The sequence below is a fragment of the Hetaerina americana genome, unplaced genomic scaffold (assembly GCF_022747635.1).
Source record: "Hetaerina americana unplaced genomic scaffold, ioHetAmer1.1.p SCAF_2, whole genome shotgun sequence".
Classification (NCBI taxonomy): Eukaryota; Metazoa; Arthropoda; class Insecta; order Odonata; family Calopterygidae; genus Hetaerina; species Hetaerina americana.
Genome location: NW_027286763.1, coordinates 111,693,214 through 111,713,493, shown reverse-complemented (window position 1 = coordinate 111,713,493; position 20,280 = coordinate 111,693,214). Strand labels below are relative to the sequence as shown.

General features: G+C 36.4%; 1 protein-coding gene across 4 annotated transcripts in view; it reads right to left on the bottom strand.

Annotated features, from left to right (window-relative positions):
• norpA (no receptor potential A) overlaps window positions 1-20,280 on the bottom strand; it is a 140,647-nt gene that overhangs the window by 16,892 nt on the left and 103,475 nt on the right. For 2 of the 4 annotated variants that reach the window (XM_071585967.1, XM_071585966.1), the window contains exons 10-16: window positions 19,647-19,857; window positions 15,181-15,274; window positions 14,928-15,092; window positions 12,312-12,491; window positions 9,762-9,918; window positions 1,586-1,743; window positions 919-1,125 (exon numbers count right to left, since the gene is read on the bottom strand). In XM_071585967.1, coding sequence (XP_071442068.1) covers window positions 919-1,125; window positions 1,586-1,743; window positions 9,762-9,918; window positions 12,312-12,491; window positions 14,928-15,092; window positions 15,181-15,274; window positions 19,647-19,857 — 1,172 coding nt within the window. Of the gene's footprint in view, window positions 1-918; window positions 1,126-1,585; window positions 1,744-2,501; window positions 2,665-9,761; window positions 9,919-12,311; window positions 12,492-14,927; window positions 15,093-15,180; window positions 15,275-19,646; window positions 19,858-20,280 lie in introns of all 4 variants that reach the window. The other 2 variants (XM_071585965.1, XM_071585964.1) reach the window with 1 other exon arrangement.

Genomic DNA, 20,280 nt, shown 5'->3' with positions numbered 1-20,280 from the left:
TTAGAGAGGAAAGAGAAAGAAAGAAAGCAAGACTAGCAAGGATCAATGCTGTACAGTATATCCAAGCTAGAGAGTGCGCGAATAATTTGCATTCATTTTATTTCATTACATGCGATTGGCGGGCGGCTAGAATAGAAATAATTAAGGTCCTCTCGTAAGCCCCTGACCGGTGAGTGCTATCTAGTACACAATGAATAACTAATCGAAGCACTTTTCCACTTGATGAAATTTTTCTATTTTACGACCGGGTTTTGATGTATTACATCATCATCAGGTATCCATCAACACCTGATGATGATGTAATACATCGAAACCTGGATGTCAAATAAAAAAATTTTTTTAGCGGAAAAGAGCTTTGATCAGTTATTCATTATGTTCGACTTCCACAACATCACGCCGGAAGCTGCTAAATTTGCTATCTGGTACACCTTAGCCAGATCATTTTTTGTTATATTTTGGTTTAATCGTTTTCTGTTCTAGACCCCCCCCCCTATATCATTTTATTTTTATTTAATCTGAATTATTTACTTTATTTATTTCTTTCTTTTTCCTCTCCAATTTCCCTCACCCATCATCCCTCGCCCATTTGTAAGAGTATGGCTGGGGTTGATTCTTCCCGTAACCTACATAAGAGAGTTGGCAGAGGAGAAGACAAGAAGAATGATAACAGGGAACAGTGTGGCGGACATAGGAAAAACAAAAAGAATTGAAGATGCGGGAGATGTTACAATTATGACTAAATTATGAAAAACGTAGTTATCATAAATGAAATGTGCAATCATGAATTCTAAAATGTCTTCACATTTTTTTTCTTTTCCCTTTAAAAACCTGTAAAGTTTTCAATCAAAAACATTAATGTGGATGTGATAAAGCTATGTCCTTGTGACCTGTTGATGAGGCAAGTGATGTCGTCCTTACCTGCACTGCACACTGGGCGGCAATCACTCCATCGACTGGCGACTCTGCGAAGGGATCGAATGTCTTGTCGCCTCTTCTCATGAAGTCAGGTTTCAGCAGGTACCCACAGTTTCCATTGTACTCAAACTTACCCTGATTCAATTGCATTGGAAGATCTGACGTTTGGAAGTTAAGAGACACCATCTGACAACCAGCGTTCCAGAAAATCTAAAATGAATACATTAATGAATGATATGACACTGAATGGAGACAACTGTCAAAAGAAAAGATTTCAATTGTTTTTTGTTGACAAATATCTCGTCATACCTTCTATTAACAATATTTAAAGGAACAACTGGGAGATTTTCTACCATAAATAATTAAGTGTTCAGACAAAATTGAAAAACATTAATTAAAAAAATTAACTTTTTAGCTATTAATTTCTATGGTCAGTTTTTCCAATAATATAAAGAAGTTACATAGAGAATCTAACAGACATCATCTCTCAAATGTGTCTAGGCAGTCTGCCCTATCCCTTCTATGGCACTAAGGTTTTCATATAAACGAAAAAGAGGAAAGTAGCTCCAAACCTTGAAAAAATCTGAGCACCCTTTCTTTTCAGATTCTTATATTTTACAAATATTATATATTTAACATCACATTCACTTGCATCTCTGGAGAGACTTACCTGAGGCATGTAATTTGAGGAATCAGCTCTGGTTCCTTTTGGATAAATTCTACTCATCTGCCTTTTGTTATAATTGACAAATTCAATTGCCTGAGATTTTAAGTACCCAAGTCCTGTGTTCTCAGCAAATGATGACATGTTATGGTGAATATTTTTCTCTAAATAAATGGAAACGAGACATTAGTTAAACTCACCCTACCAGGTAAAAATGAGTAACTTCAGTAATTAATCTTTCATAATTAGTAGATTTTTCACACTGAAATTGATATGGCAAATAAATAAATAAGTCGCGTTCAAGCAACTGTGCATTTTAGATTAGCATTTGGTCAGTAAGCAAATCACAGTGGATTCAAGTAATGCTGTGATGGTTTAATATTGCAGTGAATGAAGAAATTAAAAATCTACAAAAGGTCGTCAGTAAAGTGAGTTGTAGTACTTAAAAAAAAAATTATAGCTGTTTACCAAGATTATACATCAGCAAGGATTCCATTTATTCTTTGTAACTAAAGAGTAAGCCAGAGAGAATTCAGCTGAAACTTAGGTAATAAAAGATTAAATTACTTACTCATCAAGGTAAATGAATTTGTGATATTATGAGGTCAATAAGATACCACTAACTAGCCAAAGTAGGCACCACTAATTAGGCAAAGTAGGTAGGCACTGCTAATTATACTCAAAGAGGCATTTATTTTGAATTTTCATCTATGAGAACTATGAACGTGAATGGGAACACAAAACAATACACAAAACAAGTAACATGTATGCACAAATACACATCTATTAGGTACACAAATAATCAGCACATTTATTTACACACACATACACACACACACCCTCTCTTGCCCGCTCACTCACACATTTCCAACACACTATATAGTTTGAAAGAGACACTTGAAGTCAGTAAAAGTGAACTTACTATCAGCAACGTCAAAGCCTTGGAACTTAATAGGCTGAGCATAGTTAACCATAGAGGAAAGCCACGGGTGGACATTTGTGGTTGAGCCCGAGTACTGAATAGGGGCAGGGGCCCCGTCTGTACCTGCCCCTTCCGCAGCCGCCGCCGCCTCCGGGGGGGGCTCCTGCATCATCGCAATGGGGTCGTTTGGATTGGAGGTGTCAAGAGGGGATCGTAGGAGGGATAGAGAGAGAGACAGAGAGAGAGAGAGAAAGAGGAGAAAGAGAGAGAGAAAGAGGTCGGAAGTGAGAGGAGGGGGGTGGATTGGAGGGAGGATGAAAGGAGGAAGAGAGAGAGAGAGAAAGCACACGAGAGAGAGAGAGAGAGAGAAGAGAGCATCATTGGGGGGGCGGCAGCCAAGAGACAAAACACGAGGTGGTAGTGGTGGTGGCAGACGGGAGGGGAGGAAGGACAAGGGGTTCAAGGGATAGGGGCCACAAATCAACCAAAATCCTCACCCCCCTGAGGGCATCATTCTGGGGTTCCCATTAACAGATTTTTACCAACCACAATTGGAGTTAGTTAAATAATGAGGAGAGAGTTTATGAAAATTGCATGACCTCAAGAAAGCACTCTGCTAAAATCCTTCAAGCCCTATTTATTCCTCAACTGTACACCAAGTGAGCCATTTTACGCGTTATTTAGCTGTCGTCTGCGGAAATATAGTTGCAGCTCAACTAAGGATGCATATAAACAAACATGCTCAAAGTGGCAACTATCAACATTCACTAAACTGGGGTCAATGTTTTAATTTATGAAATGGATAACTGCTTTGACAGTTTTTTTTTGTTAATCAAAATAGGAACAAGTCAACACAAAATGACTATTAGTGCATATTACGTCACACACAAAATGGGTACTATTAATCAATGATATTAAAAGGAAGGTATGATATAAACTCACAGTGATAATGGTTCTATAAAGGTAACGATACTTATATCATGTACATTAACATGAAAAACACTCAATCAAGAACTTCCTTCTGACACAAGAGACTTAACAAGCCAAGTTTTTGAGGGATAAAAAGAATTAGTATATTTTAATCTACATTTTACGGATGAATGATTTTGTAAATTGCAGGAGAAGATTACTATGTTAATAGATGAATGCTTATGCTTAAGCTTGCCCACGGTCGGCTTAAATGAAAAAAAAAATAGAATAAGGATCCTGCAATGAAATAAATACATGATAGATGTTTCCCAAATGCATTCATAGAGCTTGCACATCAGATGCAATAAAATAATTTGGTGTAGTCCACTTCTGATGATGCTTGACATTCAAATAGGTAAATTTGATATTAAAAGTTCGGTTGAAATCCATTTTACCAAGTATATACTTAGGTAACTATATAATCTTAGAGAAATTTTTTCACAGTATCCTTATTCCGCTTTTTTTAAAGTATAGTATGGTGGCTAACAAGGAAATCAGTATCTTCAAACAAAATCCAGTTCAAGTTATTCTTGCGGCTGTTACCCAATGGTCATGGATATAACGCAAACCAAAAGAGAAACATTTTTCTGATGACAGTATAGCTAAGAAAGATAAGAAGTCACAGCTAAACATGTACCTAAGTTGTACTTGTGAGGTCATGAATAAAATAAGTGTAAACATAAATGGCCATTACACTTAGTGCTGTTGGTATGCCCTTTGAAGACCAGGGGTCACATGAACTGTTAGGGCCAAGAGTTTCACCACAGGGAGGAATACAACTATTGAAAACCACCATCCATTCGAGAGGTTTTTCCCAAATCCTTTCATGTACAGTGATTTTCCAGAATTACAATCACTTAACTTCCTACATTTTAGCAATTATCTCTGGCCTGATTTTATATGTGTATGTGTGTGTGTGTATATATACACACAGACACACATACAGGTATATATACACACTGATATAAATTTTGAAAACATAGAAATGCCAAGAAAGGATACCCACGTATAATTTTGAATTATATTATCAAAGATGAAAGAGGCAATATTTTAAGGGATTAAATGATAAAGTCATTTGTCATTTGCTGTCACACACTTCTGATAATACTTAATTAAGTACTTCATGTAATGATTAAGGAAGCCGGAGATATTCAAATATATGCTGACCATACAGAAGGCCATATACACCTATTTCATTCAAACTTAATGAGTTCTGTTAATGGAAGAATTAAATCTAAAGACTGTTTTCCTGTGTTATTGTTAAATATTTCTTTAACATCATACACTTATGCCATAGAAGTGAATGCAATCAAAGGAAACATTGAATTTACAGTTCCTTAGACACTGAAGGGACAAATATGCACAGCATTTTATGCATAAAAATCATGTACAGGGAAGACAAAAATTATAGGTTAATAGATAGTTTACTTATCATTAAAGCCTAACCAAGATGTGGAACAATATTTACTTATTTCAATGAATCCTGAATAATAAAATCATTTGTCATCAAAGAGAATACAGCACTGTAGATAACATCAAGTCAAAAGAAAATGCAATATTAAGAGAATTATTAAAAGCCAGCTTTTGTTAATTAAATATCAATTGATTAAAATTGCTCAGATATTTGTGATATATGATTTTAATAATCACACAGATCTTTTAATGAAGTATGGGCTTATGTGCGATACCTTGCACTGGGAGTAATGCACTTTCCTGTATCTTCAAACATATATTTAGACAAGGACCCTTGGCAATTACCTTGTTGTATCCAGTTTTAAAGCTCTCATTCTGTCATTACATCAAGAAAAAACATGTTGAAATACTGTCTTGGTTAGGGCTGCCACTTCATGATAGATTAATCCTTGAATATTTATCTAGGTTATAATCCCACATCTAGCTTAACATTCATTACCTTTTCATTGTATTATTAATGGTTAACCATTGGCTTATCTTACACTCAATTTTCTATACAATGCCATAATCACTACTTTGGTTGATATTCTCCATTAAAGTTAAACCAGATTTTACTGCAGCAAATAATCAAGATAAAATTATTGACAAATACCACATTTGCATCAAGTTACATACATTTAAATAACAACAGAACATTTAGAGATAACACCATGACAAATGTTGAATGCAAACCTATACTTGAATGAGGACATAAAATCTGAGTAGTACAACCATGTTAGTAAGTTTCTGTGAGATTTCAGTCTCCCAAATTATTATGAGAAAAATGGAAATATTCCAGTATATATATATATATATATATATATATATATATATAAATATATCAAGACAATCACATGTACGTAAGTGCTTCAGGTTGCAAGGGTGACAGTCTCTTATGAAATGAATCCCCAGAATGGCACCTCAGGAGAAGAATTATTATGGATATATTTGGGTCAAGGAATAAAGGAAGAACATGAACCATCACACAACAAGGAACGTGGCATCTCATGCTGCACCTCTCTTCCCAGAGTGAAGATGTGATCAACAGTATTTTTAGCAGTTTACCAAAGAAGTAAGTCACCCCTCACTGACACACTTGAAATTTGATACTTCATTTAGCACATGGAAGATTGCAAATAGAAATAGCAGGAAGATAGTTTAATGAAACCCAAACAGCCACAAAACATTGATTTTTCAGTTACACAATACATTTAATTAGGATTCTATTCACATACATAATCTGTTCCTTAAAATATTATGTGAGTAATTTCACCTTTGACATTTCTAATTACACCACACCATTCAGCATAACTAGGTACGTATAAATCTACCATCAGACCTAGAGGTCACAGACAAACCCTATGCTAACTTATCACCATGAACTAGTATTGGACTCGGAAGAAACAACAAGATATGGGTACTCAAACATTCATAAAATGTATTCATGAATACAATATTACGGAAAGTAGTCACATATTTATAGAACACATCCTCAATGACAAACAATTACACAATTAGCAGGTTTAAGCTAATGATTGATAGTCAATGCTTCATAATCCTCACTGAAGGAAATTGAGAAGGAATCGAAAAGAATGGACCATGGTTTAATGACTCGTAACCCATACTGGTGGATGAAACACTGAAAGTTATTCTTGCCCACCAGGCTTGCAGAATTCCTGGTGTTCCCCTTTTTAACCAAAAAGATTAATCCACCCGTCAACAAAGTGTTCACTTTGATGGATGTAATTTCGTGAGGCCATCTTACCAAATATGGGCAAATGATTGTGCTCCATCACATTTTAAGTAAGATAATTTCTGACAGGGAAAATGGGCAGTGACTTATAGCACAGAGCATTTTCTCACCATTGAGAAGAAGATTAAAATGAAAAATGTGGTCAAGTATTAGATTTACTTTTTGATATGCTTCTGCAAATGGTTCTCAGAACATATTACTTAGCACATATCTGCATATTGTTATCACCTTCTATATGCTATTCATAATATGTGCCTATTTATCATAAAACCAATAAAGGTACAGTTCTAAATAATGAAGGCAAGGCAAACTAATGATGGTTTAGTAATATTACACTCACAAGTTCAAACTATTACTTTCCGAGTGTGTATCTGAAATTCATAAACTAATCCAAATTCGCATAAATTGGCCATGCTTGATTTAAACTGATGTATATCCCAAAAATATGTGATGTTAATGACATTGGGCTGATGGAAGTCGTATTTGACATTGCATAGCCATGATTCCTATTAAGGGGACACATACTTGGATATTCATCAATTACCTTAACATATTAAAGCCTTAGAAAACATTTCTTTCTGCAGAAGTAATATCAGTCAATTAATTAATCAATAAATAAATTAATTCCTGAATTTAATATTATCCAAAGAAAAATATTGCCTGATGTAAATAAAGAGCGCAAAATAAAGTTTGGAAAAAAGCCAAAATTCTGAAATAAGGTTAAGTGGATTTGTTGAAAAACGCCATCTGTAATGTGATGAGTCAAAATTCTGTCATGTCAATAATTTCGTTATGCTGAGTTGTAATTGTAGAGTAAGACTTTTTAAAAAAAATTGCACTTCCACAAAAATGAATAACCAAGATGGTCATACAGGAGCACAGAAGTCATCGAAGCAACCCCTCAAAGACTTTGGATGGAGATATAAATCTCAGGAGAGAAAGTACGTCACGCGAGGATGGAAGAGTGAAGGGGAACCAAGAAAAGAATGGAAGATGATGAGTGGAAGAGAGGAGGGAAAGTTTCAGCCTCAAAGAGATGTGAGAGTGTTTTTAGGCCAGCAGCAGAAGAGAAGTCTATCAATGAAACTTTTCACATGCAAGTCAAATTTGGAGAAAGAGTGAATGGGGACTTCCCACCGAGGGGACGACATGCATATTATAAGGATCGGAAGTTGGGATGCGAGAGGAAAGGGAACAGCAGAGACAATGAATGCGCTGCAGCCATCGTGCGATACAGAAGGGGAAAACATGATAGAAAGAGAAATGGGCAATGAAAGACAGAAAGACGTCTCTATCGTTGAGAAATGGACCGACAAAGACAGACAGAGGCAAAATTAACATATATAGATATAGGTATATAAACATGTACACATAAATAACTAGAGGCATGTTCTAGAGATGGGCCAAAAAGATCAGAATGGTTCTAGGTCTCAAACTTTTTCTAGCAATTTAGCCTCGTTCTGACATCCTGGTTCTTTCAGCGCTTGCCAACAACAACATTAAGGAATCCATGACTACAAACAAATGTCTCATTCTGGTTCTCCCTCACCAGTGGAGTTACAATACCAAGTAAACCAAAATTCTGTGTTAGCCATGCTACCAGGTCTCAGCAGCTGCTTTGCACTATGATCAATTGGAAAGATGTGAAAATGCATTTGTTAAAAGTCACTGATTCGGCTCTTGCTCATGGATATCCCAAAGAACCAGGGCACCACCTTCCACCTAGGAACCTCCTTCCATTTTGAAGGACAAATGAACTTGCGCTCAAGATAGCACCTTCCCCCATTCAACAAAACCCCACTTCCTCTTTGTGTGTGTTCTGACCACAAGAGTGGAGAGAATGAGTAACTTAAAGCATAAATAATGCCCCAACCCATTCTACTTTCAAGCACCCACTCTATCTGAAGTAATTTTCAACAACGAATCCTATAAGCACATACACTGAAGTATGGAGGTCAATTAACTTAGGTTGTTTCAGTGAAGATGCTTACTTTTAAAAGGTTACAAGCAACAAAATGTTTCATACACCACTTCTCTCACTAAAGTGTTACCAAAAATTCCACAAAAACATCTGTTTCGTTTCTGTATTCAATGTATTTGAAACTGATCACAAAATAACAAGATTCTAATATCTAATGTATTTGGTAAATGACAGCTTTTTACCATACTTCTTTTAAGTGAATTTTACCTGGACAAATGTGGTGTTCCACGATCACAGCATTTACTCAGCAGAGCTTGCATAGATGCGTAATGTTATCAATGGTTATTTCATAACTAAAAAGATTCTAGCATTTCATGTAATATTGTAGAATTTGCCTCGCTAATAAGAGCCACTGTATGCATGTATAATATGATGCAAATATCTAAAACACATTTATATGACCTCTTATGTCATACTCAATATTCATGTCGGAAAGGGCATATGACCATGAAATGTTATGAATACAAATTTTTTATGGTAGCATGAAAGATAGCAATGAAAAGGATGGTTAAGAGACATTGTGATTATGCACTGTCCATATTTATAATGCTACATGATATGCTGCTATAACAGAATTGTCAGTCGGTTATCACATGGATTCATTCTTTACTCATCATCCAATTAAAAAATGAAAAAATAGTTGTAGCATGAAAAAATGACCAAATTTTAAATTTGATAGTGATGCCAATTTGATGAGAAGATATTCCTAATATCGAGGCTTTACAGTTATTTTTATGCAAATCCTTTGGGACTTCCCTGGGATGTTGTCACGAGAGCGTGAGACAGAACCATCCTGAGAGAACACTTTGGCTCCATCACTAGCGCATTCACTCCTCTGCCCAACACTCACCTATTCCAAACAGCATACTAACACACGGCATTTCCCAATGGGTTGGCTTTTGCACAAAGAGTACTAATATATTCCAAAGGCCCAGGACACCAAAGAGTGCAGGCAAAATAACAAGAACAAGAGAGAGAGAGAGACAGAGAGAAGAGAGAGAGAGAGACATGCAGCCTCTAATATGATATTGAACATGCTCCATCAAGACTCGAAAAGCATGGACGTGCAGCAGCAGCCCCATTCTCGATAAGCGATCCAACTTACCCTCTGCAATGTCAAAACCCTGAAACTTGACCGGCTGGACATAATTGACAAGGCTAGACAGATAAGGGTGGACTCTGGTTGTTGCTCCCTTGTACTCATATGTGGCTATCACCCTCTCAGGGACTGATAGCTTGATTGGATCCCCTACGTCATTGCCCTGGATGGAACGTTCAACACGTTTAAAATGCGCAAGTTCTTCTCGTAACTATGCCACATGGACATGCCAGGCCATTCAGTTGAATGTGACAAGTTTCATTGATAGAAAATATGACAAAATCCCTCAAGAGGGAAATATGCTGAAAGCTTAAGACATACTTGTGCACTCACTTAAAAACATTACAAGCCATCAGCAGAGTTTTTAGCATTTGTACATATTACAATAAGGAGGATATATATGTCATATCTTAATTTCCAAAATGCTACTAGGCTCAATCGTTTGACAACTATGAATGTAATACCCCAAGGCCACCAGGGATCTGATCTGTGACCCAGACAGCATATTTAATAGAATATTATGGCAGAGGTAATGATGTGTAACATAAAGAGAAATCAATGGGATGGCAGATGTAAGCACGGCCCTTATTATCACAGTATGCTATTGATACTTCAAAAATATTTTTATAAATAATATTCTCGTGTTTTCATGTTGTGGTTTTCATGACTTTCACTCAAATTGGTGAAATAAATATTCAATCATGAGTGCACACAATTTGTGAATTTTTATTGCTATCTGTGGCTATTTCTTCATAGAGAAAATCATGTATAGCACTCAACTCAATGCTTTCATGAAGATTGAAGTCATATTTGTTAAGGGAATTCATTGCTTAGGAAGGTAGTTTGAAATCATTTTTGGATAGGTAACTAGTTGGACTGTCCGCCACAATCTCTCAGATTTCCTTGTCATTAGTGAGTAAACATGTATAAATAGCTACTCCTTTGAGTGCTTTCCGATCCTGGATTCAAGCGCATTGAAGCACAATTGTTCAGTATGACTTTCCATTAACACACCCTTTCATTGAGGACTCACTTGGTGCAACTAGGACTGAGTTGGCTTTTGGCCTGGGGCACTTCATGTGAAGATGTAATATGTCTGCTTCAAGGTTTTGCTGTTAGAGCTTTGAAATGAGGAGATGTGAGATATGAAAGTTTCCACAGTAACTACAATTCCTGTTCAGGTTTCAATGCCATGTGCTTATTCATGGCCATTTTTTTTACCATAAATAAATCAATTTTAATTAACCAACTGATATGATTGCAGTATATTTAGAGAGCAGAGGTTTGCACGCAAAGGGAAGAGTAACTTATTTAGAATGACTGGGAAATGTGTTGCATAGCCAGAGAGTATAACTAATCCTGACGACAAGCAGTTCAATCATCCGATATGATTCATTATTCTTTTTCACAATGCACTTCTCGCCAAAAATGACAATTCAATAATGACACTGCAATACTCCTGCATTCAGATATCGCCAGAGAGAAATATGTTGAGCTAACCTAACATAAACAGACTCCCCAATCTCGAATTGTAATAAAATTAAATAGAAAAATCTGTGTTACAATGCAAACCAATAAAAAATATTAGTTACACACGGGGTTGAAAGTTAATTTTTGTATGAGATTACCACCAGTTTGCATTCGTCAAATGTGTACACATATGTTAATACTTTATCACTTTCCTCCTTTACTACCAACGGAAAACAGAAACCTCAATAAATTAAGTTTGCTGGCAACTATCCAAACTCATCTTGTTCATACTTTAATGATAATTAATTCCACAACACATTAATTTTTAAGCTAAATGTTGAAGACTAGGATTTTCAGCATCATAGTTGCAAAATGTGACAACATAAAAGTCAAATGCTTATTTTCTAACAATTGTGTACGGGTACTAATTACTGCAGGAGACTCGGACCTGAAATTCCAAGCTGACGGTTGCAATTTATCCCCTTCTGACTCGAACACTGACAACTTTATGTCCTCTTTCCTTCAAGTGTTTAGGGTTGTACCTAAAATTCCTCAGTTTAATCTGTTACTAAGGTTTGAGACACAAACAAGTGAGTTGCCCATGACACCTTTAGTTTCCGCCAATGTATTTATATCTACATTCCTGCAAACAACTCTACAAACACAACATCTTTTATTTTTTATTTTTACTTTAGATATTTTCAAAATGACAGTGAAATCCCTATCTTCTTAACTAGGTAGAGAATGTGAAATGTGAATGTTTAACTTTTAGCATTTTAATGCTTCAATACCAAAACACCCAAAGAGACAATGAAACTGACAAATGAACTTGTCAATAAATATACATAAATATCAATGGCATTATAACTCCTGATCCATGGCTGATAAAAATTTATATAAATTGAAACATAAGAGAATATTGAGGAGATTAACTAGGTTGGTATCTCCTTTTTTGTGAGAATTCATTTGGCATGAAATATGAATGAGTTGGAATTCAACATTAAATGAATATTATAATCATGTGATTCATATGTAAACAGAAGGTAGAAAATAACCATTAAGGATTATTTTTGACTTTGATAATACCTCTTTCTTTTCTGCAGCTGGTGCCGATGCATCTTCCTTTTCCTCATCATGAACAACAAATTGACCTTGAAGGAAGAGATCCAGTTCTTGCTTCTCAACTTCTGGCTTTAGACGCTTGTTCTTAATCATAATTTTCTTCAGGAGCAAATTAGGTGGGGGTAGCGGTTGCCCAGGTTCTAACTGCAAAAGGCATTCAAAATGCATTATTAATAATAACACTACTTAAATGTTCTGTTGGTCAACTACATGACATGGGACATTGTCAGCGTAGTGAGGAAATTGAATAAAATAATGACAATAATCCACAAGAACCATTACCACGTGGTACGAAGTATCACCCAAAAGAAAATATCACTAATTACAATTTGTCACTCAAGAATTCAACAATACTTGAGGAGTAATTACTCCAAGAAGTATAATTTTAAAGAAGTCACAAGGGATTTATTGTTTATGGTCATTGGCAGTTCATTATATATGGCAATATATACATGACAGTTTATTATATATGACAATGTGGTGGTATTGAATAAGTAATAGAATACAAGGATGGCTAGAGGAACATAAAATACATATATCATATACATTAAAAATGTTTTTCTGGGAAGGCATGCATACTCATAAAAATATCTACTTTACAGTATCAATTGGATGTTACAAATTTTTGAATTTACATAATTTCTTCATGTATTCGCAGCATATAGTGGAATTTACATGAAATCTTCTCATGAAATAAATATGGCTATTAAAAAGTAAGATATCAGGCAACTTACTTTTGTTCATAAACTAGGTTTGTATAAAAAGTATCAGATACAATGTTTTCCTGACATGCACTAGAAGTGCTAAATTCACACCATCAGTTCAGTGTGCGCATGATTGCAGATCGTATTGGCATTGATAAGACAGTGCACACCCCCCTTACAGAGCCGACTTGGCACCAGTAGACTATTTCCCATTTCCAAAAGTGAAATCCAACATCATTCAAAGGACACCACCATGGGACCCTAAGTGCCATCAAAGACACTTGCATGAGTACCCTTACATTACAATCAAACCTATATTGGGCAACTCATAAAACATGCAAATACTGCCATCAACAGGTTTACCCAGGTTGTTAAAAATGTCTGACTGGCAATTAAATGTCATCATTAAGTTAACCCCTCAGTGCGGTTCTCACTATGTGGTATGCTGCAGTTGGCAGGCCTCATTTGCAAAGCCGGACGTACTTTGTATGTCTTGCTCCGCTCTCTCAGTTTCTAATTTTCTGCAGCAACATTGAATTTTTTCAATATCCATGGTTGCCCATGGCTTCTTAGATGGTGATTATTCCTAATCGTTCTGTTTGCATTACATGCGAAGGCACCCTATGAGGAAGATTTTTTGATCAAATTCTTCCTTAGGATATTAAGTGAGTTCTTTGCAACTACGCTTTGTCCTCAGGTTCTTTTTATCTTTATTGCCTGATATGATCTTCCTATCAAATTTCTCTGGAACCACCCATGCTTCATTCTTTGTCTTTGTTTTGTCATAACAGTTGTGAGGGCAAAAGGCTTCATCACTGTCTATAGTCTCAGATGTTAGCTTTCTTTCTTGAGAAAGAGAAGTGAAAAAGCCTTGTATATAATCCCCGTAATGGATTCCAAGAGGGATAAGCTTTTTTTGAGTGAAGATAATACGTAGAGAATCAAGCTGAACATTTGGACGAAGAAAGAGAAGTGAGGATTGGATGTGATAGTGTAAGTTCAGGCGAGGAAGATTGGTCGGTAGGCACTTTGTTGAAAAGATACCATCGACCAGGAAGAAGTCCAGGCCTCAAAGAAGATGTCAGGTATGCTCTGCATGAGGTTAAAGGAGGGATACAGAGTACTAGTGCCCTGACTGCAATGCAGGCCTATATTCAGAGGATTGTTTCAAATTATAGCACACATGGCTGAACTTTTAGAACAGAGGTTCGAAACTAAAAGGCAAATAAAGAAGTGAAAATATAAAATATAGCGTCAGTAAAATTTTTACTAAATAGAATAAGCATTTTAACATTAGGTATTTTTTAAAATTTTAGAATGAATATTTTAAAAGATATAAATTATTTTCTGTGATGCTGCAGACAGAGAGATAAAAAAAAAAATTAAATACCGCGAGTGGGGGCCCAAACATTTAAATTCCTATACCGACTTGAAGGTTAATGAAAGTTTTTCAATAAGCGGTTCCATGGAGTGCCAATAGCTTGAGGGAGGAAGGAAAATGGAAAGAATAAAATTATTAACTCAGAATTGTTCATATGGAAACCATTATTTGTGACCTCACCATAATTATCAATACACCAATATATTGATGGCTTGGTTCAAGCAAACTCCCGAAACCAACTAGTTCCCATTTGCATGCAACTAAATCATTTCAAAGGAACAAAATATTCCAAAAATAAAGCTTTGTCCTGTAAGAGTTTTAACAAAAAAAATACTTTGAATTTATTTCCACTAAAAAATACCAAACTATGACCAAGTCAAAGCAATTAGTAACACTAAATAAATACATATTCACTTTTTAATCATTTCAGTATTTACCTAGGTCATTATTGTTTAACTAGAGACAGTTCAAAGTAATACAGCGACAGATACTTACTGGTGAATCTTGGATTGGCTCCTTCAACAAGTATTCCCCGAAAATGTCGTCACAGTATTTGGCAAGCTTGTATTGCTGGGTTATACAGCAATGATTTTCAAATGATAAAATAATTGGATAATCAGAAGTCACAAAGGCTGTATCTCGAATGGCATGGATCACATCCTGGAAATAATCAAACAAGTTTTCACGTCATCAATTACTGCATGAACATCAAGGAGTCGACAAGAGAAAAAAAAATGCAAGCACTTACCTTGAAGAGAATATCAGTGCACATGGCTTTTCCGTGGGTGATGATTGGTTCTTCATCTTCACCTTTGCCATCCCAACAATCCAATTCCACACACCTACATAAATAATGATATATGAACTTATGACATACGCAGGCACTGTATTTAGAATGGACAACAATTTCAGACCCTTATTATGAGATGTAAATAAGAGTTGTTAAGTATATGCAACTTTGCATTAAACAACAGAAGAAATTATTGCAAAGGAACACATAAGAATACAATTCACTAGGAACCAGTCCAATGCCTATACCGAGTGAAGTGTATTAAATACAATGCGCTCTCCATTGTTTGCAGCATGGCACAGTAAACAGAGGTGCATATATGCAGGAGATCCACTGAAAGCACCATATTATATTTATGGTGTTTGCTGGATTATGACCCAGCAAGCAAACATTGGTAAAGTCAAAGTTATCAGTATAAAATGGGGGGAAGACTTTCCGCGAGAAGATTCCCACTTTGTCATCAACAGTAGGATTATATATTGAAGACTCATTTGCCTACCCAAAATCAACCACTGTTGCATGCATTCCAATTGAAAAAGTTAGGAAAGTCAATGATACCTCACAGAAGCATTAAAGGTAAAAAGGAAAGTTGAAATCAATTAGGTGAGTCAACCATTAATTCTGGACAACAAAAACAATGGACTCCCGCAATATAAGAGGGCTGTCCAGAAAGAAACCTCCGTTTGTGTGTAACGAGCAAAGCAGTGGGGGGTCGAATGATCGCCGCCTTGATACACACACACACACACAAAGGCTGTACGCCTTGAGCTACATTGCTTAGAAGGCCGCTCATCATTTGTTTACAGTAGTTAGTCAAAATGAACAATTGTAAATCCCACCAAATGTGAAGCTCATTCAGCGATAAAGTTTTCATTGGCAATAAACTTCAAAGCTGTTGACAATCATCGGGATATTTGTGCTGAGCATCGGTTAAGTGATGAGTGACGGTGTCATGCATCAACTGTGTCACTCGTTTAAGTTATTTAACGGACAAATGTCCATGATGTCCAAGAACTGGCAATCCGTCAGTTCATCTGTCAACACAAGGCTATATATTGAAATGAAATGAAATAATTGACTTTGTAATTTCACACACTTTATTTTAAAAACACGACCCAGGTTTCGATGTTGAACGTCATCATCAGGTGGTCCTCATAGAAGCACGCTGGCTATATATACCTTCTGATCAAAGGAGGGGGGGGTTGGTCAAAGAGGGAGGTCGGAGGGGTAAAAAGGTTACAATGTAGCTGGGAAGAAAAGAGAATTACATTTTTGACTTAGAAGAGTGGTAGGTTTAGGAGTGGGGAGTGGGAGGGATACAAAATTTCGTTGGCAAGATCATCTTTCTAAAGGACACATTTCAAAATTTCTAACTCCTCCCTTTGACCTTTATCTTCAAAATAAATAATTTTTGTCACAAAGTCACTGTTGCGGTCACTTTCAATGAGGTGCTTTACAAAGAGAAATGTTATGTTCTTACTTTTTACACATGTTTGGTGTTCCTCAATTCTTTCTTTAAATTTCTGTCCTGTTTGCCCAATATACTTTGTGCTACATTCTGAGCACTTAAGTAATACACAGAGGCGTGGCGTATGTTTCCCAAAATTATTTCATTTTTAACGGTACATATTTCCAACAACCCAATGGTTTAGCCATGGGCTCGCCCTTTTCCCCACTCCTGGCCGATATTTATATGGACAATTTTGAAAAAGTCTTGTGCTCCTCAGCTCACCCTCTCATTAATAATGTATTTTGTTAGCGAAGATATGTAGACAATGTCTTCTGTGTGTGGACAGGTTCTGATAGGCAACTAGATCAGTTTCTAGCACATCTAAATTCTATCAATTCTAATGTACAATTCACGTGTGAAAAAGAGGGAAAAGGTTCCCTGAATTTCCTCGACCTATCCATTTCTAAAGACAAAGACGGGTTACAGTATTCCATTTTTAGGAAAGAAATGTAAACAGACCAATTAATAAATTCCTCTTCAAGGCATTGCTTCACCCAAAAGCTTTCGGCATTTCATGCAATGATCCACCGTTTAACCGCTATCCCTGCGTCAAAATTCAATGCAAATAAGGAACTTAATGGTATTAAAATGGTAGCAGTAAACAATAGTTATTCAGAAGATCTGATTAATAAACTTTACCGGAATAAACTTACAAAAATTGCCTTAAGCCACATTTATAACCCCGAACATTAAAAAGATCCCACTGCCAAATGGCGGAGAATACTGTATCTTGGGACTATTTCTCAATAAGTAATTAAAAGTTTTCCTAAAGAAAAAATTAAATGTGCCTTTTACAGTGGTTCATGCCTTAAGAACCTGATCTCTCACACTTAAGACAAAGTCCCCAAAAACGAGAGGAGTGGAGTGTATGAGTTAAAGTGCTCAGATTGTAACACAAAGTATATTGGGCAAACAGGACGGAAATTTAAAGAAAGAATTGAGGAACACCAAACATGTGTAAAAAGTAAGAACATAACATTTCTCTTTGTAAAGCACCTCATTGAAAGTGACCACAACGGTGACTTTGAGACAAAAATTATTTATTTTGAAGATAAAGGTCAAAGGCTCAATGCTTAGGAGGAGTTAGAAATTTTTAAATGTGTCCGTTGGAAAGATGAACTTGCCAACAAAATTTTGTATCCCTCCCACTCCCCACTCCTAGACCTACCACTCTTCTAAGTCAAAAATGTAATTCTCTTTTCTTTCCAGCTACATTGTAACCTTTTTACCCCTCCGACCTCCCTCTTTGACCTACCCCCCTCCTATGATCAGAAGGTATATATAGCCAGCGTGCTTCTATGAGGACCACCTGATGATGACGTTCAACGTCGAAACCTGGGTCGTGTTTTTAAAATAAAGTGTGTGAAATTACAAAGTCAATTATTTCATTTCAATATATAGCCTTGTGTTGACAGATGAACTGACGGATTGCCAGTTCTTGGACATATGGACATTTGTCCGTTCAATAACTTAAACGAGTGACACAGTTGATGTATGACACCGTCACTCATCACTTAACCGATGCTCAGCACAAATATCCCGATGATTGTCAACAGCTTTGAAGTTTATTGCCAATGAAAACTTTATCGCTGAATGAACTTCACATTTGTTGGGATTTACAATTGTTCATTTTGACTAACTAATGTAAACAAATGATGAGCGGCCTTCCAAGCAATGTAGCTCAAGGCATACAGCCTTTGTGTGTGTGTGTGTGTTTTTAAATAAAGTGTGCGGAATTACAAAGTCATTTATTTCATTTCATTTCAATATGTTATGCAGATTCCATAAAGTTACGCCTGAGACAACAAAACACAAGGCCAGGCCGACCACTGCAGTCCTCATCGTGAACAACTGGTGCTGTGGCCATTTTTAAATTGAGAATGCACCACTGCCTCACTCCGCCTTCACTCATTACTATTCCGTCTCCGTACACACTTCACCAAGTTGCCCATGAATATTTCAATTGGCTTGAGGTTTTCGGCCAGTAAAAACTTATTCACAGATCACACACTTCACAGATATCGCAGGATTTTCTATTGCAGTGCACATTTCAACAGTTTGCCATGAGAGCGAAGTAGAAGAACTGCAGTCTGCTCACACTACCACAGCAGGATGCGTGCACTGAGTGTAGGGACGTTACGACACCAAGATGGTGGCTCTAGCCCCCATACCCACCGTCACACTGGGCCGAGACGTAAGTTACTTTCTTGACAGCCCTCGTACACCATGTATCCAATCCATAAGCATTTTTTAACACATACACATAACACATCCATGGTTAGATATCCATTAAGGCATATCAATGGATACATAGGGTATATGTATAGGGCACCTAGTACTAGGTCAATGAAAAAATGTAATCAATGCAACTTTCATAATTAAACTTTAGTAATTGAAAATTCTCTTCACATTATTTTAAAAATTATATTTTATCATAAAATTAACCATCACCTTGAATGAAGTCAGGAATGAAACTGTCTTAACTGTGGTGAGAGTGTTCTAGTTATGCCCAATATGCATATACAATGGGCGCAAAATATATTTTAAAAAATGGCACTTTTAGGAGGTACTATGTACATACAATGCATCTCCAAGTGCACCCAAAAGTGTGCTACACCTAGATATGTATATGCCACATAAAACATCATCATTAGGTACAATGGAAAAGTGAAATCATTCTTCGAACTCATTATTGGGCATTAGGAGGATATTTAGACGTGCACTGCATAATCATTCCATGGACCTCTGTTCTGAGGGTAGGTTCAGCCTTGCAATTCACTGAGCAGTCAATTTTGTTTCTGCATGCAAAATATGGTCATTGGGAATCATTCACAAAGTCCATGCAGGAGTTCTGAAGTGAGCCAGCTGTCTTGAGGGCAGACAAGAGGAGAGGGGCGGGGTCATGTCAACTCACCGGCACCCAGCCAACAGCACTTGTCTGTACATTTCAACAGAGGACTTCCCACCAAACTGCCTTCCTGAGAGGTATGTGTTGTGAGATGAATTTATGTAGTAATGAGCCAGGGGCTGGTCCATCTCCATGTAGAAGTCCAGGCGATCGAGGAAGACAGGGGCATTTTCATCCGACATGAGATACCTAATGAGACCATCCTTGCTCATCTTCTCTGAGGGATGCAAGGGAAGACATTTTTAGTGGAATCACTTTACAAAATGCCAGTTCAGAAAACTGGTATCTCGTATGACAACATTAAATATTATGGTCGAACCTTTTTGAAAACATTGAATGGACATGTTTATTAAGTAAAGAATGATTATCTGAAAGATGTGTACACATTGAAAGACCCTAATATGGATTGAATGGTCAACCATCGTATTTTTCTCTAATTGACAGCAGTAATTCAAAATAATTCAGTACTAAAACAAATGCTTTCCAAACATTATCCCAATTGGAAGTTTCCCATATCATATTTTCATTGCCAATTCACATAGTAACATTTAATATCACAATCAAAATTAAAACAATGAAAATAAAAAATAATGCCACAAGATAAAATATTAAGTGAACACTTCAAATTAAAATGGGTATA